Here is a 24,723-nt window from a genome sequence, read left to right as displayed (position 1 = left end):
ACTGATAGAGTGATAGGTCGGTTTACCGGGGAACCACCGTTCTCGTGACTGAAAGGACTTTGCGTGTTACGTCAGCGTTACGATTAATGTAGATATCACGGCGTAATCCAGGTTAAACCTCTACTCGAAAGCTCACGGACTGTGGCTTCGATGGGTGTGCGACGGGAATTCATCGCCTGCACCTAACGCCGAAAAGGTATATAGGCTCGGTCGTGGGCTTTTCCCGCGGAGTTAATCTCGCGCGACTGCGAGTGCGACTGACGCGTCGTGACGACGTAATCGGCACACGGTTTACTTCGCTGAATTCCAACGACGATGTAACGCAGTGGTCGGCGTCACGCTGATTTCGAAATTGGACTAGTCGATCGGGACAGAAGTGCAATCGAGCCGAACCGAATCGAACCGCGCCGAAGTGTCATCGACCTGTCAAATGTGTCCGTCGCAGATCGTGCGTTATCCTATAACGGAAACCGCGAGAATTCGCGGCGAAACGACATGCTTGAGTCGTTATTGCGGCTAGCTGGTCGTAATTCGTACGATTTACAATGCATGGACTGAGATGACACACCGAGGCGGAGACTCGCAGCTATGTCTACGGCGATCGTTGGGTGAGTTACGGCGATTTCATTCGCCACGTTGACATGTCTCTCGCGTCGTCCTCTGGGGACATCCTTCGGATTCCAATCTATGGCCGATGAATCGGTAACGAAGAGGGACCCAGGGACATCGTTACTTTTATCGCCCGATCGTAATACTTTTCATTGTCACTGCCTCGTGATAAAACTTGGAGAAACTCTAGAATGTTTAGGATCGATCTCTCTTATGAAATCGCATGCTTATCATTTATTATATACTTTCCTCGAAAGAAAACGATAAGAAAGCGCGTGCGCTCACGTACCTCTTCGGTGACTTCAGTATTCTTTTTTTACACTCGGTCTTTTATTAACGGATATCGGTGCAAGACGCAAGTAACGAGCATTAACTGGATGCTGCGTCACGAAGTGCGCCAGTGCGACGCGTGACGCGCGCATGCCGATCTTGCGTGTCGGAATTTGTCACGGTCGGATTTCACGACGTCCCGGAATTTCGCGACTCTTCGGAATTCCGTGACGTGGCCACGTGTGTAGTAACGCCAACCGCGCCAGAGTCCAGCTCGGCGCCGCGTGTGTACGCATGCATCCCAGCCTCCGTGGTACCACGCTATCGGTATCGAGACGCGTGACAAGTCTCTCTTCCTCCTTTCTCACTATTGAGTAAAAATTACATCGATTTATTATTTAAATCTCTTTTAATAAATTAATCTATAAATTTTAGATAATATCGAAATAAGTAAAAGTGACGAATTACGAATTATTGACGTATAAAATGATTCGCACGGTAAACCAAGAATATCATTCGATGCTCGTGATTAACGCGAGATAGTCTAGGCTGGAATTCTTCGTCCTCGGCACTCTTTCCATCCTGATGACACGCGAAACATCTCACGGACATCTCGCTCGGACATTTTTCCGCCTTACGTAAGACGTCCCGGGAGATCCGAATGTTAATATATCCTCGCGCCTTTCGACGCCGCACGCCGGCGCGGCGCGCGGCGATTACCTTCATCGCCGTACACCGGCGTGTATTATCGCATCCGAGGTGATCCACGGCTCTTAATGAAACGGCTAGCAAGAGGTTGTCAGCGGGACGTCGTTGTGACTAAGTTTGCAATTATGTAAACCGGCATCCCGGCGCGAGTGGGATACTCGTACACCTTGGTTTAGAGGCGGTGGTCTTCGTTGATGTGAAAATTGAAAAATTGATATTGACGCTGCTGACGTAAATTAGATACTTCGGTATGTGACACGATACGTTCTACAAGTGGCTCTCAGTGTAGAAGAAGCGAGAGTGCCCGCCGCGCCGGATGGCGATAGATCAAACGCGATCTATTTATATAGATTCTTTCTCGTGTATAATACATAGATTTTTTTTCATAATATTACAAGTATTATTATTTTTATCTTTATTTTTAAAGAAAGAGCTTTTTCAAATCATATACCTATAGTAGACGATAATTCGCAATGATATTAATCACGGTACGTGATTAGACTTCTTTCTCCTTAATTTTCTATTCCGCAGGCCTGTCTTTTAGACTTTTTTTAGAGGCGTTTTATACAAAAGAATCTGTTAGTTTAATGAAGTATGAATCATTTATTCATATCCAGCAGCAATACCGAATCCAGTTGTGCATCGAGTCGCGTCGCACCGCTGCCGCAGTCGCGCCAATGCAATTAAACCTCGAAACCCGAGTCGATTGCGTATACACCGTACCGCACTCCGCGTTACGACCCGATGTATATCGCGCAAGGAGTATGATGAATGCACGGCAGAAAGTCGTGGCGAAAATCTGTATCGTCAACTGAAACTTATGTCTTCCAGTCACAAATTTTCTATGTGAACGGAGATAATTTCTACGTGCGGAGATCGCACGCATGCATTGTCCGAAAAATTAGATCCGATTGGCGTTTAATCGCAATTCTTATAAGGGGTTGCGTCACGAAAGAGGGGAAGACTGAAGATAACGATGAAAACCTGATATAGTTGAGAGATGAAGGACGCCGTGCTCATTCGCGAGGACGCGCGTTCGACAGAGAGACAAAGCGAATGTTTTAAGTGGATTGGGGCCGCCCAAGCGGCATTCCACACGGTACATCGAGTGCATTGAGAGACGAGGTAGGCGGGATGAGGCGAAAGAAAGGCACGTTTGGTCCACCCCGCGGTACCACGGGCGAGCCAATAACCCAGTCGAATTAAAGCGAACGAGTAGCGAAAGTTCGTATACCGGCGCGGCGTGGCCGCGGACGCGGCCGCTGTTTCACCTGTGTTCTGTAACACGAGATGCATTTGCATTGCGCAACTGCTTGCGGCGGCTCGCCGCATGTAGCTCGTATGTAACTGGGTTATCATTTACAACCTGCGGCGCGGCGCGCCGCGCCGCGTCACTATTCTACGATTCTCCAATGCACCTTTCCCACACACGCGTTGGTAATATCGTTGATTTTACGTGAGATCTCATTCGCGTCACTTCTTCGCAGGCTGAAAACGATATTTCTGTGCCTTTAGGGATAATCACTATAATCAGTATTAATTATTCACATTTTTAAATCTTGTTTCAAAGTTTGGACAATGTTGTTGATGTCGTTTAATTATAGAGTTTACGAAAAGCGCAATTATTATCTCATTTATTCTTAAAAATATTTATAAAATTTTTACAGCCATATAATTTAAGGTTAAGAGGCATATGATTTATGCGGACTTAGTGTAATCTATTTGTGACATCTTTTTAGTCCTAATTACCCCGTGCACAGTTTCGCTTATCAGTTACAACTTATCAAATGCACCTTGTATTTTCAATTTGTGCGATTGGGAGTAATGACTGCGCGAGCTTACTATATAATCACACGAAATTTATTTGCATACATGATTGCTTAGAATCGCCGCAAATTGGATGAAACGGACTTATTGCATATTCCATTCGCGATCCCGATCGGTACTTTTAACTAACGGGTATATTTTTGTTGTTTCCAGGTTACCACAGCTTGCCGTTTTAGCGAAGATTTTGTGCCTCCTGATGGTGAGTATTTTCACATATAATCTTTTCATAACATTTATAGAAATTTTAGTCTCACTCTTTTGTGCTACAAATACATGCATCTTTTCGTAATAAGTAGAGAAGTAAGTTAGAGAAAATTATCAGAGAAAATAAGTGGCTACGATATATATGTCATAGTTAATTAGTAATATCACCTTGTTTTGTAATCCGTGAAGAATTGAAAATATTTATATTATTAAGATTATCGAGGAATCAAATATAAAAGTACGGAAAACTCAATACTGGCACTTTTATCGCGCTACGATCGGTTTGTAATCTTATCTTTTCGAACGCGACCGACATTTGTAGCACGAGCCAATTGCATAAAGGTAATCTGATGATCAGTCGGCCTAGTTTCGCGGACGGTAACGAGCGGCATAGAGTTCGTATTATACCGAGCCGCAGTTCCGCTGAAGCCGCAAAATCGCCTACTTCCGAGCTCGCGAACGTATGTAAAGATATACGGCGAGGATGACTGGGTCAGATCTGAGATATTTCCTGTACGGGGAGGTCGGGACCCGGGAGGATCGCGTGCTGAAACTCGTGCCAAGAATCAAGTAAATCGGCGATTACGCCGGCACGCACCTTACCTGCCATAGATTAATGATCGGCGCTTCCACTCCTACGCGTTTACAGGCACTGACAATTTATATGGCCGAGAGCGGCGGCTGCCGGCTTTGAACTCATCTTAACTCATTGCGGCGTACGTTCAATTTCCCGCTGTGGGCGCCGCGAAGCGCTATAAGTTTTGACGTCGCTTGAATTTTTTTAAGTACCTACGACGGCGTTCATTACGGAACCGTTAGCTTGCCATTGCGTTTTGATTAAATGCGTGCATGATATATCGAGTTGTTCTTTCTCCTTTGGTTCTCTCATTTCTAAACTGTCTATATGTTACAATATATACTTGAACGTACTTTAACATACTTTAACTTACCAATTTTTAGTTTATTAAATTGTTAATAAATAAACTGATTAGCCACATTTGGATATTAATGCACTAAAAGTAATTTATTTGATTTATATGGGTATTGATTATTGATTAGTAAAAAACCTAGATTGTTAAATTATGATATTCTCGATTTGATAACAAAATAATTTTCGTCACTGACCAAATGTTTTTTGAACTTAAATATCATATAATATGAATCATTGAGTATCGTAGAGATTGGGCTCGCATGGCACTCGTCATTTATTACGCTTTCGAAATTGATGAAGATCTATGCTCGACTTCCCAAGATGATAAGGACAATTCGCGCGACAGTCTCATCGAGCGGAGACTCGAATCGTATTTAAATGAGATTTATGTATCCTCGATACCGGTCTTGAGCGGTGCAGTAAACGGTTCGCTGGTCCAATAAATAATTAAATAGATGGTCGGCTTAATCGCGAGCGATAAATTTAGATGTCGCCGGTTGGAGTAACCGCATGTGGCAAATCGCGACGAGCGTATCCCGAGGCTATCGCCTTGACGATACGTTTGTTAGGTGAGAATTTAATGAACAGCCAATATAAAACTGCGAGGAGCTATTTGTGAACTGACAATTGTCATCATTCGCTCGCTCGTTTCCTTATTGTTTGAAAGTCCTGCCGATTAAATGATAATGCGAATATCATGGTGATGATGCGGAATCAATTAGCGTGTCGAATTTTTATACGCGGCGCGTCGCGGACGAGCGCGATTATACTGCGTACATTTGCAACACAGAATTCAATATAGAATTTGTTGCGTGCGACAACGTCTTAAACAGTTTCTGCGAAAGTATATATGATCTACTTAACTTTGTATGTTAAACTATAGAGAAGCTATCAACGGTGCTATACCAACTCTATTCGTCTCTTGGGCTATATATGGGCTATATACGTAAATACGATCTACCATCTCACGTATTAAAAGGCTCGTGTTACAGAATTAGGGAACTGCAATAAAATCCTGCAATGCGAATTTAATTGCTCTTCTCGTTCGCACATATTACTGTTCGTCGCTGTATGTACGTTCACTATACGGCGGTGTTATACCACAGCGGGATTTCCTTGTGATAAATTCTAAAGTAAACGTGTATAGCATTTGATTCTGACGCGTAATGCGCGAAAAATGTGAGCATCAAGAGTAATCAATTTAGAAATATTGACATTTAACTGCAAGGACGTATGTTGCACACAATTTAATATCATAATTTAGATGTTCATACATATTAACGAATTCCGTACAAAATTATAACTTATATTAGAAGAAACGCGTCATATACATACCTACGATATTAACGTTCCTAATGTCACGTCTATTATATATGCAGATTCATGCGTCATTCGAGTATCGTGATTGTTCGATCGTGGTGTAAGCTTTCTACTTCGATGTTTGTCGGATTAACGCTCGTTGCATCGGCTATTATGGCATTGTCGGCGCCACTTTTGATATATAAACGAAACGCCAGTTTCGGCGACTATTAATGGATGGCTCGTGTCCGCTCGTTAACGAGATCTCTGCCATCAGCGTACAACCATCACCTCCGAGTGGCCGGCACGACGACTCTCCGTCTTCGTCCGACACGGCGCATTTTTATCCGCGCGCATCTATCGCGGGGAAGGATCCGCGCGGGCGGATCAAGGAATGACTCGATGTCGTGATATGTGAACCGACCGTAAAAGCGTTCTTCTCAAGCGGCCGTGGAAGAATTTCGACGTTCTTAACGACTCTCCGTTCGGTCGTTGTTCTGAAAACATGCCACGCGAATTCTTATCCCGCCAGCTTTATCGTTATATTCAACGAGAGATAAACTATCAGATAATTCGCGACGGATAATATAAAGCGCGATTCTAATTTTGGACCGCTTTTGGAGTTGCTTTTTTTCCTCTTTATAATCTCTTCATGTTTGCACCTCTCTCTTTTATGTAATGTAATATGCCAGCGAATAATTAAATATCGCAGATAAAATGTAATTTATAATTCCGGACTGAAGAAACACTACCATAAAACGGACATTTTGAATATTCATAAATCTTGGATTTTATATAAATTGTAAAATTGATTTGATTTGAGACATTAGAAACACTGCTGTTGAAGTCATTTGCTAATTTTTTTCTTCTGGAACGTCTCGATTTGCGATTCGTTTAAAGAGATTATTTTGAGCATCTTATAAAGCAACTTACCAATTTCTTTATTGTCGTGGCTAAGAAATTTTGGAATATACGGGAGGCTTTTCTAATTGCAGGTGGTGATGTGCGGGGCGGTGCCGGCGATGGTGCGCTCCGTGAGTCTCTACTCGACGTGCAGCAGCGGCAATGTTACCGTAATAGGCCGCTCGATCAAAGCCATGGGACGCGACGATCACAATGCACCCTACCGTAAGTAAGACCGCAAAAATCATTATGCCTCACTTGTTGCTAATATAATTTAGATGCGATAGATAAAACATTTATTTTAATAAAGAGTACCTACTATTTTGTAGCTGTTATAACACTTTGTTGTTTTTCTTCCGAAATATCTTCCAAATTTTGCGGAAATAATTCAAGATATTTTTGTATCCATTATATTTTCATAATTTTTTTTACATTTTATATTAAAAAGATACATTCTCTTGAAATGTGGTTGAATTATTAAAATCAATTTCTCTTTACGAAAGATTTCTCTTATCACAGCTGTGAAACTTAGCTTAAGATAATACAAAATTTATTAATTATATTGACAATTGATAAACATGCTCTATATGTTTGACATATGATTTGCATACTAATTATCTCTAAAGTGAAAGAGATACTATGGTACTCGTAGTATAATAAGACTATCTGTGGAATAAGATAATTAATTATGTTAATCGAATCGAGTTAGCATTTCTTTATCATTTCGATAGACAGTTTTGTCTACAAGAAAAGGATTTTTATCCGGGTACGATGCAGTAAAGAATTTAATTTATTGTGATTCTTATCGATCGACCTCGGTAGGTCAGGAACCTTATCTCTCTCGTTTTCGCTATCGAATGTCTCTACGGCGGGGTCTTCCGGGATGAATTTCCATTTTTACGAACTAATAATTGCAGTCCTATTTCCGCGAACAGTGCGTCGGACGCACAAATATCGTGGAAGAAATAAAAGGAGTAAAAGAAGACGGCCACTGAGGAGTCTCGATGAATTACGACGTACTTTTATCCCGTCTTGATTGTTTTCGGCTAGACACTCTCGTCGTTTGCTTTATCGTGCACGGAATGTATCTCGTCCGAATTTCTATTTATTGGAATCGGTTTTACGAGCGGATTGTTCAGAAATAAAAGAATTTATCCTTATTTTTCGAAAAGTTGAAAGGAGATATTCAATAAAATATACGGGACATTTACATAAGTGCTCGCTTATCTTCTACCTGTATTTTATCTCCTTACACATAAATCCGCCATGAAAGCAACGCTTGTTTATGAACAGGATGTTATGATGTTGATGATGTATTTATTAAACGTTTGTTAAACATTTGTATCCCTGGTTAATGTCCGGTTAAACCGCGCAAATCGCTGACACAGAATTATGATGAATAAACGCCTCTCTCTTGTTTGTCTCGCACAACTCACTCGTTCACGTTAATTTGCCGATGACCCTAATAACGGTCCAAAGTCGACTCTTTTCAAACGAAGGTGGCTAATGAGATTTTGGAGTCTGAAGTTATTAATATCTGAAGAATTGAAAACTGAAAGCTCCTTAACTTTATATTACTTATTTTTCACACATATTTGTGCAATAAAACGAATTTAATTCACGTATGAATTCTTTCTTTATTTCACGCAGCGCAATATGGTTCTATTGTCAAATTTTGCCAGTACGAGATTTTGTAAAGAGCCGCTAATATACTAGGAAACTCCATATCATAGTTTAAGTTTCATTAACTTCCATACGATTCCCCCTCACTGCCAAAATGCTCCTCCCGCGACGGTTGTTCTCGCAATTTCGCGAGTCCGCGAAAACTTTGCGCGTGATATCTCGGACGAAACGAGCGTACGGGCTGTCCGCCCTACACGCGGCGCGAGTACGAGGCGGTTCCTCTTGAGACGATTGCCGGCGAGGTAGGGGACGAAAGGAAGGTTCGGAAGGAGGGAAGAAGGCGCTCGCTTGTGCAAACAGAGGAGCCAGTTTTCGCGCCGCACGCTGCGCGTCGCGTCTGCACCTCCCCGAGATCCATCACCTTTGCGTACCTCCTCCTCCTTCTCCTCCTCCATCTCTTGCCCCCTCTTGCCTCCTCCTACCTTCTTGCTTTTTTTTACCTCCACCTTTTCCCTCTGTTACTCTGCTCTCTCACCTCTCACGGCACTCAACTGCCGACAACGAGCCTCTCCTGACCAGCGATTACTCAAGCCCCTCTCGCGACTTGGAACGGTGCGGCGTGTGCTGCTGCACGGGGGGATTGAGACACTGTGAGAGAGTCCTTGAGGAGCCATGTACCAGACTTCGAGGAAGAATGCGCCATGACAGATCTTTGGAAGTCTGAAGTCTTCTGAAGCTCCGTTGTCGCGCAACGAATTGTTGTTGAATACCAGCTGATGTCTGTTTTCTATTAAATATCAGATAAATTATCACATTGTCAAAATTCCATTAATTTATTAAACAAAATTAAAATCGTACAACGTATGGAGGCATGCCATCTCATGCACAATAGTGATTTTCCGTTAGCATCGTCACATATCGGTACTAGTAAATAATTAAAAGAATTACGTAATTATAAAGTATTATTTTTTTAACGTTTAACGCATCTATTAATTAAATCATTGCATTAATATGATGTACTTAATATATTAAATTGTGATTTAAGTAGAATAATATTAGAAGTGTACAAGAAGACATGGGAACGTTGAACGAGAGGGAACTCCAATCCGGAATGATAAGTCATAATTCAAGTGCGCGTCAGTTAATAACACGATAATAACTATTATCCACAATCAAGGTAAATAATAATTATCGACTTTTCGTTACTCGTACGCCGAGAGCAAACACAGATGCGATCGACATGACACGCTATACTTATAATTACCGTGACGCGACATACTTACCGCGCTTAAATGATCCCCCAAACACCTCGCGAAGCGTCTGACGTTTGATGTCCCGGAATTGGGTGTCCTTCGGACTGACACCCGCGCGAATTTCGACACGACGGAAAGGGGGGAAAGCGATAGAGATTTGAACGGGGCGTATTACGAGCGGGGAAATCGGTTGCGCCGGCATCAGCACCGCGATCGCCCGGACTGGAATTTAATTATTCGAGTCGCGGTGGGCTGTGATTACCGCGTCAGCCCGATAAACCAGACCTTCACCTGTCGCACCTTTGATCCATCCCGTAATACCTCACGTTGCATTCCTGGTCCGTCTTGATGCACCGATGCTCGTCTACTGTGCATCGTCGAGGAGAGGACGCATCCTCGCGCATCGGCCAATCGTGCGTTTAGGTGTTAATGACAGGTTCGCTATTATACCGCGCGCGCTCATAACGAGAGAGAGAGCTGCGCGTCTATACGCCGTGTTCTTTCTTGCCTTTCCCTTTTGACTTTTTCTTGCGCTTTACACGGTCGGTACCCGGCCATCTCTCCCTCGCGCGTTGTATTATAGCTTTCATAACGCCGACGCCGCGAAATTGTAGCGCCCCAGTGGTTCTCGGCCCGACGCGTCGTCTCACCTTTGTACCAAGGCCGGCATTACATCAACAGTTAATGGCCATATCGATGCTTCTTGCCGCGGTGGTAATCGCGTGTAATTTCTTTTTCTCCGTTTCTCCAAGCTAGGCGAATATCCCTAAGTCTGATAAATTTTTTCAGGTTGCATCGCGAGGCTCGATCGCGAGATAAAACCGTTTAAGTAGTTGGCTTCGACGCGCGATAGAAAAATGCGGGTAGTTGCGAACCTGTAACGAGCGGCGAATTGGTTCCTATATCGCGAGGAGCACGTAGAAGTAATATATGGGATCCATTCTTCTCTCCCTCTACCTTGCTCTTTTCCTCTTACGCGCAGGCCCATCCTACCAGTTATTATCCGGAGTAATCGTGCCTAAAAGCCGGTGCCCGCTTTTGATTAAAATTGGCTTTTAATTCATTTGGCAGCCTCTAATCTCGCGGCGGCTCCGATCAGAGGGAACCAGAGCGAGGGCGACGTGCCGATGGGCCAGGGGTAGGGGGAAGTTGAGGGAGAGAAGACAGAGGTTTGAAGCGAAAAATTTAGTGGCTTCTTCTCTTCATCCTCATACGCGCCGCCGAGCTTGCGCGAGTGCGTCATGAATAAATTCCGATGTCGCACCTTTTTTCGGCAAAATATATTACATCTTGCCGAATCGATCGATTGCGGATAGGCATCGGAATACTTTTTACGTGTAAAGCTTCAGAATTTTGTATTTTGCAAATAGTATTTGTTATAAAAATAATTTTGCTTTGTAATTGCACTTTTAATTTCTTCTTCTTGTCACTTTTTATCTTCTTAATTCGGTCATACAGTTTGAAAACTCGCAGAATCGTGCAGAATAATTCGTTTTGACGAGTACTTTATTATATTTCATCACAGAAACGTTTCCTCGATTTCACGAAGTATTTCCCTTGATATCAAGATGCTTATTGCGTCCGGCACACGCTCTAGCACTCGGAGGGGGGTGGGGGGAAATTCATCGTCCGAGGAGATCCGTCAAATGGAAGATTGAAATCAACGCGCCGTAGACGGCTGTCTCGAAACTCCGCGCGTCTGGCAACTTACTAACAAACGCGTCAGCACTCGAAATGGCGCGCCGGCCTCACTTCCTTTCTTTGATAACGATAACCATCGCTTCGAGACGGAGCGACGGACGGAGTTTCGCCGCGATTGCTTCGGTCGCCGACGATGTCGACGGCGACGAGGTACCGGAAATGTGAAAGTTCGGTAATGGGTAACTGGAGCGAACAAACACGTATAGAGGACTTTGTGAAACGCGCGGGTAACATCGCTCGGGTTGTTATCATCGTATCTTTTTCCGCCATTGTGTGTACCGCAGATATTGCGCGGCGCATACTTAAAATTCCGGTGTCACAAACCGGAAGGAAGGGACCATCGACTCCGTGCTCGATAGTTTCTGACTTATTTGCGAGACCACTGCGATACTTATATTATCATGTAACGCACATTCACTGTCTCATTATCGATACGCTAGTTTCGCTACGCTCAAATTTCCATATCCCGTATAACTCCCTCAATATTTCTGATAAAGTCCGTATTAAGATAGCGCAGCTATGTTGTGTGTGTTTTTGTTTCAAACTGGTTTTCATCATATCACCAACCGCTTCGTGAAACATTTTACCGTTTATTAATCGACAAACTGTCCACGGTTAGCTGATTCTCAAAAAAACGAAGTTGTTGACGTCTGTTATCAACTTTATCGGTATTTGTATAAAATCATATTTGTTTTCATGATGATGATAAAAATAATTTCGAGGTTTTATTTTTGCCAATTAATTACCGATTGATTGATCGCAACTGATCGGCTGGAGAGATTACAATTTTCTGATCAAATATCTGATGCATTAAAATTATTAAGTGCAGCATCTGTATCATGTAATTGATGGATTGCTTGAAAAAGTGATTTATAATCTTTTGTTGTTAAAGATTTATAATTGAGCTTTTATAAAATTTTTTTATCGAATAGCAAAATATATAAAAATTTTTATGATGAAGTTTTGTGATCTAGTCCAGTTGTTTTTATACAAGATAATACTATTCGAGAAACGCTGTTTACTTTGTTGTGCACTTGTCGCTTATTTAAATTGCAAAGTGATTGCGTAATTTATGACTAATTATTCAATTACAAGTGCTCTTGAAATGTATCTCTCAATTACTATTTACAAATTAGTACGTCAGTATTCATAAAATCTATCGATCGTCACGTTAAAGGGAGCGTAATCATGTAGGTATTTCTCACAGGGACTCTGTCGAGTCAAATGATAGATAAAAACAATGGTTTCCCTTTAATGATACTATCGGAATCGACATCCCATTGCGAGCTAAATCCAATTAATTAGCGTAAGTGGCGCAATTAATTGGCGCAGACTGCACACCATAGGCTAGTGAGATAGCAGTTTCAGATTAAGTTCTCTGCTTCTCACTTTTTTTTTTCGTCTGCGAAGACCCGTGGAAGGCGACAAGGGAAAGAGGTGCAAGTAGGAGAACGGAGGAAGAGGGAGAGAGAGAGAGGAAGAATTAGACGGAGCTGAAGAAGGGCTTTACGAGGCAGTTCGGGGACATTCTTGATTTCGATGTTGGAAGGGAATCCGACGAGAACCACTTGAATTTAACGAGGCTCCACGGCAAATGGGCCACCCTGCAGACTCGCCTCCTTTATTTTCTCTATACTACTGGAACTCATGCCGCACTACTAACCCATGGGCAAACACTCGGTCTTAAGATTGCGCCTTCCGTCACAAAGTTTCCGAGAAACATTGCGATCGGCTCTAGACAAACCTATCAGCGAGAGGACAAAACTTTTGCCTTTTGATTCTTTTCTCATTATGGTTCGTACCATATGTCGAAGCGAAACGGTTTCGTAAAACATTATGAACTATTTTTTATTTTAATGTGGCCGACGCGAATGAACGGTTTCAAAGATAGTTACAAAATAGCAAATTTATGTTACACGCGAAATAAAGGATATAAGATTATTGCATCATTAACATCTTTCTTTTCGTAAATGGAGGGAATGAAAAAGGAGGACTTAATGTAAACTTGAAGTTAATGATATTTTAACTTAACATATCGCGCTTCTGACCCAGTTCTGCTAATGCGTTACAGCAACGAGCACATCGGTAGATATTTCTTCTCGCCTCAGAAATAAAGAGAAAAAGAGAAGAGACGTCCGTCGCGCGCGCGCACCTGTACCTGGTCGGTCCCTTTTTTTTCCCATTCGACGGACAAAGGGTGCCTGCTTCTCGCTCGACGAAATTTCGTAACACCGGAGTAGGAAGAATAAAGGGAAACGGAGAGACAGAAGGAGAAAGATAGAGAGACGGCGCTGCACCGGCTGCACGGTGCAACGTGCACTTCGGGGTCGAGGCACGACAGGATCCGCTAAGTGGCAAAGCATACACCGGACGGTCTGTGCCTCCTTCATTAGCACCAACTAGCCTCGGCGGTAGGCTTAGCCGAGTCTTTTCTTCTTTTCTGCCGGTGCCGAAGAGAGCGCCTGGTAGAGAGGGGCCCGAGCGTCGTTGTAGGTACAACTCGCGCCATAAACCTCGACGAGGTCTCTTCTCGGAAATATGCCAGCGCGCATACCGAAGCACAAAACGGTTCGCTTTGTGCATCCTGTCGCCTGTCCTCCGGGATCGAAGCTCCGCGTTGGTAGAAACTGCGAGAGTTTCTCGAGGTCTCCCTCCGACGTTCTTCCGACGTTATTCTCTTGCATCCACAATGCATATTATTTTACGCGAAGTTGCAACTACTTCCTCTTTCTCGGAAAGGAATAATTTTAGAAATGGTTTTATAAAACCGTTTGCTACATTTTACTGATAAGAGTAATCTTATTTTTGTATAATATAATTGATGGCTGTATTATTATGATAGTTCAAACGCACAATGAGGTTTCCGTTTCTTTTTATGTTATAGAGATGCTCACCACACAATCGGAAGATTTCAGTAGGAAGCTGTACATCTTTGCGGAGAAGAGCCAACGATACATTTGCTTCAATAAGCGGTGGAAACTCGTCGGCCTGGTAATTACTCGCCTACCAATTAGTAGACATGTTTCATCATCTTAAGTGAGCTCGGGTAGATTTACACGCGCCGGTAAAACGCCTCGTATTGTATTGTCCGTAAATTTCTATTCATCACCTACGCGCGGGACTGTAATTTACAAATTGGATTATTAGTAGTTTGATGATTTAAGGCTTCAACGTTTAGAATGTGCATTACAAGCTTCAATTTTACTTAATACATCGTACGTTAAGTACCACCCAATTTGCTAAAATCTAGAGTACTTTTTCATTATTAATCATTTTTATATTTGGAAATTACGCACAATTTCCATATTTAGAATTCCGTATTTCAAGCAATTTACCAAGATTGCGATTTCTAAAAAAAAACGTTATTCAATCATGTAATAGTCAAAAGATTTGTATGGACATTTTTAATCTTTTGCAGTCTTATATATCTTGCATTGTAATATTTACAGTAATTGTGCATTTTGTCAACAAAATATTTAATTGCTAATGTTAAAAAAAAAAACGAAATATTCAATCCATTTGTGATATTATTTTGGGCTGCAAAGGGTTAATGTCGAAATAGCGGGATGGTATATCGTGAACCGTGGATTATTTATTTGCAGCCGAAGAAACAGAAGGGACCGATGTGCCAGTTTTACGAGGTATACAACGGCTCCTATCTGAGGTACAGGAGCGCCGTCGACGGGACGCGTTACATCGGCTTCAACAAGTTCGGCAAGCCGATGAAGAATCCCCACGGCAGGCAGGAGTGCTTCAACTTCATCAAGTATAACCCTCACGCGGACATAAACCACCACAATAGTCTGGTGAACGCGGAGATGGGCGGCATGGAGCCGCGGGAGCCGTACGTCGTCTCGAGGAAACCGTCGCCGGTGATGAGGGCCACGAAGAACTCCCTGTTGCAGGCCGACAGCGCGAGGGAGCACGTCCACACGTCCACGCATCGCCATCGGCACTCGAATCGCTGGAAGATGCGGCAGGACGGCGGCGGGGACTCGGGACCCCGGAGACGGCACGAGAGCCGCCTCCTCGTCGAGGCCAGCAAGTATTGAGCCGCGTGCGAGCTCGCCGATCAAGACTGCCTCCTCCGTACCCCGTGAGAAAACCTGAGAGATCAGAACTGCCAAATACGCTGGTGGATTCGCACGGTCGGGATGTTCAGGAGCCCACTTTAAATGTCGGCGCCTCATGTGTTCGCGACTCGAAGCACCACGTATTCGTTCGATCGGTCGGCGAATCAAGAGCGCGGGCGCGGCTCGTTCCGAGCACCACCACTCACACATACACACATACACACACACACATACACACCACACACGCGCGCGCGCGCGCGCCTTAAAGCTGCGCCCGTTTAGTTTCCGTTTCCGCCCGCATCGGGAGCCGAAGCAAACGTTCCCGCCGGCGGAGACGGGTGCCGTCGTCGAGATTTAGCGTCCAGATCGGCGGAGGACTTCCGCCGCGAACGAAGCTATCTCAATTTCACGTGGTTAAGTTCGATTTACACTTGCCCCGACTGACCCCCTTCAGGCAAGTATGTACCTCGTAACGTATAAGAGCGTTTTCTTTCTAATCGTTAATTGATTCCTCGTGGCTTTTAATTCGCGCGCGACGAATCGCTCTCGTTATCTCTATCTCTCTCTTTCTCTCTGTCTCTTTTTTACTCTCTATCTATCTGTATCTATTTTCTTTTCTCTTAGTCTCGTGACGAAGCGTGGCCAATTAGTAGAGAAAACACCTTTTTTTTCGATGCCGTGCGTCGCGGTAAACGTGTGATACCGCGCCGGCCATGTAAATTCATTCCAGGCCTGTTATCGCCCGGTCGATCGTGTGGCGACGCGAACAGAAAGGAATTCACATCGCGTAGAAATCGTAGCGTAACCGAACGGCTACTGTGCTTCGAGTGCGGTCACCGGCCCGCGATGATAGCGCAAAGAGACGCGCGGACGGCGCACGTCGATGGACACGTGTTTCCCAATTTGCTCGACAGAAATCATCCGTCTTTCGGATATATCGCGAAATACAAAATTACTAGTGCAATTTCGAGATATTAATATAATTCACTTAAACAATGTTTATATACAAAATTCAATCAAGGTGCATCATCAGGCATATTTTAGAAAAAAATGTCTCTTGCTTGTTCCTAATACGATGAAATCTCAATGCAATATCGTATTTTAGCAATAAAAATAAACGCAATAAATTGACAAATTTGTTTGTGTTATACACAAACAAGCGTCTAATATTCATCCAGTCGATTCGATCAAGCGCTTTTCGGTAACAAAATGACGCGTTACCAGGTCGTAACGTATCGGCAACGAAAATCACGATCAATATACAATCGTCAGAATTTCGTTCCTCGACGAATTATAAAGCGGGAACGCTGTCGGCGCTGGTCCAGGGTCCAGCGAGGAAATATTTGTCACGTCGCTCGTACGCTCGTACCGTCGCCTGCTCTTACGCTCGCCTGCGCAGTTAGAGCTCACGCCGCGCAAGACTCTCTCGCTCGCTGTGCTAATTACGCCGCCTAACGTAGCGTGCGTGCGTGCGTGCCTGCCTGCCCGCGTGTATGAATAATGTGTGCGTGCCTGCCTGCGTGCGTACGTGCGTGCTCGCGATGTACACGCAGGCCTTACCGCGCCGCCGACGCACAAACTCGCGCGGCGCGATCGATTAACGAACGTGCCGAGTCCGACAACCGACGACAAGTCCTTCGATGGGATTTTTCTTTGATAATTCACAATTCTCCGGTTTGCGCCGATCAGATCGTGTATCGGGGATCGTATATTCGGTGTCTTTGAAAATTAATATACGATGTCGTTGTGTGACTTTGAAATAGGAGGAACAAAATGTTTCAGATGCGGGACATTTGAAGGCTTGATATAAACAAGGCTGGAAGTGCCATATATTTAAACAAAGAAAAAAAAAAGAAAGGCAAATTACTTTTGTATTTATAGAAGAGCTCTCTACGCTAACGATACAGCAAAAGAGCTGTACATGTAATTTTTGAGAGGATACTTACGGAGATGCCCAGAGACGCGGAGATAAAGAGTATTTTTTCTATACTTTTTCAAGTGAATAAAAATGTAGTTTTTCATTTTTGTACTCTTTCCAAGTGCTCGTCTGTGTTCCTCTATCTCTCAAATACAAGATGACATCGACGAAATTTGACGGCAATATTTTTTTAAAACAATATATTTCACGTGAAATCTTTACCCTGAGACACCTCTCTTCTTTCGTGCATTCGAACGACGGCGATCGGTTAGAACTGCGTGTCCGCGTACGCGAGGGTATATATTGTACTTGTATGCATTCCGCGTGCATACGTATTTCTCGCCTCCGAAACGCGTGTGAGTGCGTGTAATATAATGCATTATCGTTAATGAACTTAATCCTTAGAACGCTATCGCAGACTGTATTATTAGGCTAGGTACGTGAATATATGACGCGGTGGCGACTCGACGAAGAGAACGACCGAGGGGGGCGCCGAGTTCCTCGAGGAGGGAACGTCTTGTGCAATCTTATTTTTCGCTTCTATTTTTTCCGAGCTCGAGTGTCGACCTCCTCTCGCCGTTTTAACTTTTCACAAGGCACAAGGATATGGCACCCCGGAGCGGTTCATTTTCGTAGACTCGCCACGTAAGGAGCGCCTATCCCCCTTTTTCCCCTCTCTCCCCCCTCCCCCTTTCCAAAAAAGAAAGAAAGAAATCGCTCCCTAGGTAGCTTATTTATTGAAATCACGTTTAGGTACTACGAAAGCCGAAAAGCCTGAGAAACCCTTCGAGAAACCCTTGTACGTATATATATGTATATGAAGATATGCGCTGCTCTCTTTTCATCATTTTCATTGCTCACCCTTTTCCCCATCCCCTTCCCCTCTCTATCAGTCACATTTCTTAATTATCATTTCGCGCAACGTCATGTCACAATTGCGGGCCATTCGATACGATGTCATTAATTATTAATTCATCGGGTTTTAGCTTATTTATATCTTTTTTCTAAAAAAAAAAAATCATTTTCAACGTTACAAATCTTTCATAAAGAGATAGTGTGTTACATTTATGTTTAATATTTCATCACACTTCATCGCTGTAATAAAGAGTAATATTCAAATCATGCCCATTTCTAAGATTTTTAATTAACGTTTTAAATAATTAAAATTTACTTGAGAACACATTTTCTTCACGCCGCGTCCCTTCACTCGTTTAAATTATTAAAATTCACGCTTTTTACGCGAAGTCTGAAAATACTCAATACCTGATTAATTTAATTGCATACGAGTGGCAGTGCATAAGAAAGCTTATTCCTACGGATGATGTTTGTATGTGTGTTAAAAAATGTAGGGAGCAATGTGCACGTAGTAACGTCACGTTTCGTACGACGAATCAAAAATTCAGTCTTGTAACGCATTTCACACAAATTGAACATTTTTTTTTTGGAATCTTTTTATATAATCTACGAAAAAATTCTTATCTCTTTTTACCCCGCAAACCGTCGTTTAATTACGGTAAAATTTGACTTCTTTCGGTGATTCGTTATCGGCACGTGGCGAGTGCAAGCTAAGCACGATAAGATGTCGCGTGTAAACAGAAATTAAACGCCAGCAGATGACCATGAGAAAGGCATAAAATCCGACGCTTATAATTTAATAACAGATAACTAATCTAACGTGTATATGTATTGTATTGTAATATGAGTATTGTAACTCCGCCTCTAAAGAAAAAGAAAATTAACCAACTCGTTTTGTATGTGTAAGCATAGCGTCACGTAGCAAGAATCACCACCGGCGTTCACGGCGCGATGCGGAGGAAAAATGACAGAATAATTTTTATGGAGTATGCGAGTCTCCTCGAAAGCGAGATGTGTCACTGGACTCTGTCGTTCTACGTATTATGTGTAAAAAAAGGAAGACGAAAAGCGCGCATGCGATTCCCGACCAGCGCGTCACACTCTCGCGACCTCATCGAATACTACTCGTAATCGAGCCATTACTCGGAAATTACTTTCGGGATCGAAGAAAATTTCGTCGATTGTTTGTTATATCGTCTAGTTTGTATATTTTTATATTGGTGAGAAATTTTCGTTCGGTACGTTTAAACTCCGTTAGCGTCACATGACGTTGCGATCATCTTATCATCGCCGCGTGACTCGATTGCGAGCAGAGACCATCACCGCCCGTCCTATAGCCCCCTTCCCCCCTTCCTTTTTTTTACTTTCTCAACCATCGACGAACCAGAAGACAAAAAAAAACGGCAGATGAAACGAATAGAACACAAGAGATGAATCTGACTATCCCTTTCCCCTCTCCTATAGATAGATAGTATACATACTAAATAAAAAAAGAAAGATAAAATATAAATATTATATATATAAATAAAAATATATGAAAGATGTGTATTGTAAGATATTTAATACCGACTTGTCTTAGGCACACCCGATGACGATCGATAACAATGAAACGATGATAATAATTATTACGATGATTGTTGTATAACGAACGACGACGATGATGATATTCTACACTGTAATTCGCGTTGTAATATAGAGGCCCACCCGTTTACCCACTAAAATCGATGTGTCGATGTACCCTCGGCCGTGCTGTGCTCGTGTGCACATTTCCGAATGGGATGACTCCGAGAGAGGGTGAGAATCGGGGGGGGGGGGGAGGGCTATTGTGCAGGTGCGTCGCGCTTTGGACGACGGCCAATCACAGCCGAACTGAGATTTTTCTACGAGAAGGACCGGGAGCCACTTTCGTAACTGGCCGACGTTCAACGACCGTCGCACTCGCGGGACGGGAAATTAGATCGGTTTCGATCGCGCCTTCGCGCTGCGCGACGTTAATCATCCCGGCTGTAGCGCGAAAGCTACACACGCACACACACACATACACCCACGCGCTCTCACGTACATACATACAGGTACACACGCACACACTCGCCCTGTTTACGATGTGCAGCAACCTATTACGAACGAGCATAGCACGTCCGGCAGCAACTAGCAATAATATAACATTCCAACTTAAATCGCATATGTACTGCGAATTCTAATAATGTGTGCCGCCATACGAGAAAGAAAAACACTGTCAAATACACGCTCATACACTGCTATTCATCGTATTTATTATCATACCGACTTCTCTTATCCCTCTAATGGCCATAATCGCAGAGTCCGCGCGCAAAACGACGATCGTGAAGGAACGGTAGCTAAACCAGTCTCCGAGAGGCGATAAAGTAGCGGACATACGATTTAGTCCAACGAGTTATGCAAACTGCAGAAACATTTGCGAAAAGAAAGAAAAAGGGGAGAAAAAACGAAAAAAAAAAAAACCGACCGAGAGACGGGTTTGTTCTGCGTCTAATGTCTTATAGCACTCATAACATTATTGCTCTCATTTCTCTCTCCGATTTATCTATAACAATATAATGTATCGTGTAAAATTTTTTCCAAATTTGCTGTTACAGCATGATAAATGTTTTCGCGGTAGAGTTTTTAAATGGCGGTTTCTCGAAAAAGGGAATCCGCCGTGAAGAAGCAGACTCGACTTCATAGGGAACGCCGAATTTCTACCGCCGATGGATTTGTGACGCTGTCAATGTACTCAACCGTCCACTTGAGCCGTCTCTCGAGACCGAAAGTCAAAATCAAACACATCAAACACATTCCGATGATGGCGGCAACGGCCGAGCCGAGAGAGGTTGTTCTATTTGCAGCGGTGGCTTGAGAAAGAATCGGGGTTTCCTTTAGAGAGAGGAAGGAAGAGATGTAGAGAAAAAAAAGATGTGAATCTCTCGTACTCGCCTGATGCTCAAAAAATCTCGAGCTATTTCCCATAAATCTCGCGCTCTACATCTCAACTATCTCCCATTCAAGTGTTTAACTTGAAATCGGCCCGACGAAACCGTTGAGTTGTGCACCCTCCTTATCCTTACACACAAAGTGCCCGCCCTATCCTTCTCTCTTCCGAATTCGTACCCCTTTTCCTGCATTTACTCTCTCCCCGGATCCCTCTACGTCAACGTACATTCACGCGTCACCAGGTAGGTTGACAATGTTTCAGGGTGCATAAGTTCCCGCATCTAGATCCCGAGATTACCTTCTTCGGGCGTGCGGCTTTCGTGCGCTCCCCCATCGGAAACTCTATCTTACCGGATAATACCCGTAATCCGCTTTCGTTCGGGCGGGTTGGTGCTCCGGAATTTCACACGAAACGCGCGCACCAGTCAACGGCACAAATAAATGAGGCGTTTAAGACTCGTATTATAAGATTTGTATTATCTAATATGAAATCTATATGTCGTTACTTCTCACACTGTTAAATTCGTAGTGTCAAATTATGCTCAATATGAGTCAATTTTAACTATTCCTGTAGGTTGCCACTGCTCTTACTCAATATGTCATTAATTAAACTAAACCAATGGAGTGGAAATAATATCTATTTGGTGTTAAAAAAATTTGACACATATGGTAGTTTAAAAAACAAACAAGGTATTGGTTTAAATTTTATCTTTAAATATTTAACAGTAAAATTTTTAAGCGGCAATTTATTCATTTAGTTGATTCCTTATGCCACGCACAATTATTTGTGTTTAAATTGCCTTTTTTTTAGATGTAAGTATAGACATCATATTGTTAAATATATACTATTAACATTATTGTGCATTGTCACACACAGGAATATAATACTTATAAAAAAAATATTAATATCTCGAATTAAATAAGTTTTTATCATCTTTTTAATAATTCCGGAATATCTTACAATATTCATTCCTGATACAAAAACGTTAAGACATCTTAAACAGTTTGTGGATTCACGAACGCGGCGTGGCGACGCGACGGCGTGCGCCCGCGCGCGAAAAGAGGGTCCAGCGTGGCCTCCAATTAAGATCTCTCAATTAGCGTATCTTATCGCGCTGTTGCTTATCTAACGGCCTGCGCCGGACAGGTTCCCGCGCGTTCCTCCAATTCTCTGGACCAGTCCCGGATCGAGCGGTCGGTCGGTCGGTCTATTTCCCGCGGACGTTGCTTCACCTGCATACACAGGAGGCGCGCGCTTTGTGGCCCCGCAGCAATGCCGCCCTCGTTAAATCGAGTACCGCCGCGCCAGGAGAATATTAAGTCGGCGATTCATTAGAGGGAGATTCTATCGCGCGATCGTTTTCCCTTCTCGTTCGCTACCACCTGTAATCTCGTACTATTTCGTAAGTGGCTTCACGGGAGAACCAGATATGCCCCGCCATGGCTCTCGGACGTATCTTCGCAATTAGACGCGCGTATACATTTAATTATTTCGCGCATTGAATGTCCATTAGACTTCGAAATATTGGTTATTTCCAGTCGATTTAACCGACGCAAATTCACGTTTAACCTGATACATTATTAGTCGCGGCGGGAATGAGCGTTCCGCGTCATTTCTCTGAATACTTAAATAAAATTATTGCATCTAATTATCGTGTCTTTAAGATATAATCGCTATTTTATCGTTCAGATCTAAGTTAGATTGTAGCGTGATTTTAACGTTTATGGAGTGTGTAAAAATTTATGAAAAAAATTATTAAAATCGACATTGTTACAATATTATTGACTTGCTTGCAAATTCTTCGTTGCACGGTATGGGGCAAAAATTGTAACTTCCGGTTTGTATTTCTTTTACATGCGGTTTTCTTTTGAAATGTCTCCATTTAAGGGAGCCTTAAAAGGCGGTTGTTCTGGTCCTTCGAAGAGGAGTGACTTGGAGACGTCCATTCAGCAAATTGGTCTCTGAGGCAATACCCGCTGACTGGTGGGATAAAATCCGGACAATTCCGAAAGAACAGTGACAATCCAAGAGCGTAGAGTATAGAATGAGAAAAGACCAGACTCTCTCGGAAAAAGAGAGGTTGAGAAAAGGAATAGGAAGGATTTCTGTTTTCCATATTTGGACGATCTGGTAGTTTCTTGCAAGGAGCATGTTGCATAATCAAAGTGTCTACAATTTCACGTTTTTGACTTTGACAAACGCTGCAGAAAAATTTAATACAATTTGATTCCATCATACAATAATCGTGATTGATGTAAATTTTTTAATATTATTATACTGTACATTTTTTTTTACATTTATAATTTACATATAGTTTTTATCGATATTATTATTGAGTTAAAATAAATTACTTGAAAAAAATCTTCGAAATACTCCCACGCAAGACCTTTGATCCAACGTTTGCGCATTTCCACGTCGATATATATTTTTCCTATATCCTGTGTCTACGCGCAGGAAGTTAAATACCAAGAAATGCGAGGAGCTGAAGGAGAAGAAGCTGGTTGAATCACCGTAGTTGCTCTGACAATGAGGAGCTAACCTCGGTAAATATTCGACGGACAGCAGCAGCATCCCCGCGGCATTGTAGAATCTCGTCTGTTCTTTTAATCGCCACCGGATTCTGTCGCGGCTGAATTTATGTGCGGACCTGCCGGGTGGTCACCAACGCGTCACGCAACGCCCCACGAAGAAAATCGGAGGAAATTCCACGTCGATTTTTCGCGCGTTACGCCCCTTCCTTCGCTCACACGAAGAGCAACGGAAGCACCAGGTGGACTTTCTCTCGGTTTTTCACCCTTGGGTCCGCCCCGGTTCTCACCCGGTAAATGCGACTAGTATGCGACTCTTTGGATGATCCGAATGAACGGTTATCCGTGCCAGCGTGAGATCCTTTGTTATACGCCTCACTATAGACGCCGTTCTCAAATATGTTTCAAATTTCATTCACAAGGGATCTCAGTAAAGATTTTGAATATATATTGCGAATATTCCTATTCTTTCACCACTAGCGCCGCTATAGTGCACAAAAAATACGTTACTACTAATATTAATGTTCCAACGTAATTAAAATAAATTTCCAAAAATAATAATATATCTACATATAATAACTAAATAAAATTAAGTACAGTTATAACTTTATAATAAAATATGTATAAACCGTCAAAAGTTTTTAATAATGAAATAAGTTGCTTCATACGTCGCAACGGTCTCATTTCAACAGGCGCATTATATTCAAATGCTTCTTTTCTAAATAATATTAAATCTGCAAGATCTGTGACATCGCATCCATCAACTCTGGCATTCACATTCTGTTCTGGAAAAACCGGGCACGACTGAATAAGTGAATAAGTCTGTGTGAATAAAATCTGAATAAGATTTACACTTGGTCAATTTATTATTGATTTGGTGGTGTGTGGCCATTGAACGGCTATGGATAAATCTTCGAGAAGCGTTGCTACCTTGTGATCGTCTTGCTACCGGTTCGTCTTAATTGGACCAACCGTATGAGTACACGTATAAATGTTCCGACCGCTTTTTCGGCGATCGGCCTTATCGGCCCATTATCCGTAACGGCGGCTACTCCGTAATCGGAAATATCG

At 42.9% G+C, this 24,723-nt stretch overlaps 1 protein-coding gene across 5 annotated transcripts in view; it reads left to right on the top strand.

Annotated features, from left to right (window-relative positions):
- The window catches only part of LOC139825322 (fibroblast growth factor 18), a 131,027-nt gene extending 110,592 nt beyond the window's left edge, over positions 1 to 20,435 (top strand). For all 5 annotated transcript variants that reach the window (XM_071797968.1, XM_071797966.1, XM_071797965.1 and 2 more), the window contains 4 exons: positions 3,568 to 3,613; positions 6,844 to 6,976; positions 14,213 to 14,319; positions 14,931 to 20,435. In XM_071797968.1, the coding sequence (XP_071654069.1) occupies positions 3,611 to 3,613; positions 6,844 to 6,976; positions 14,213 to 14,319; positions 14,931 to 15,380 (693 nt within the window). In that variant the 5' untranslated portion in view covers positions 3,568 to 3,610 and the 3' untranslated portion in view covers positions 15,381 to 20,435. The remainder of the gene's footprint in view (positions 1 to 3,567; positions 3,614 to 6,843; positions 6,977 to 14,212; positions 14,320 to 14,930) is intronic.
- The last annotated feature ends 4,288 nt before the right edge of the window (positions 20,436 to 24,723 follow it).

This window comes from Temnothorax longispinosus, chromosome 2 (assembly GCF_030848805.1).
Source record: "Temnothorax longispinosus isolate EJ_2023e chromosome 2, Tlon_JGU_v1, whole genome shotgun sequence".
Taxonomy (NCBI): domain Eukaryota; kingdom Metazoa; phylum Arthropoda; class Insecta; order Hymenoptera; family Formicidae; genus Temnothorax; species Temnothorax longispinosus.
The sequence above is the reverse complement of the archived record's forward strand: the minus strand, read 5'-3'. Positions and strand labels throughout refer to the sequence as shown.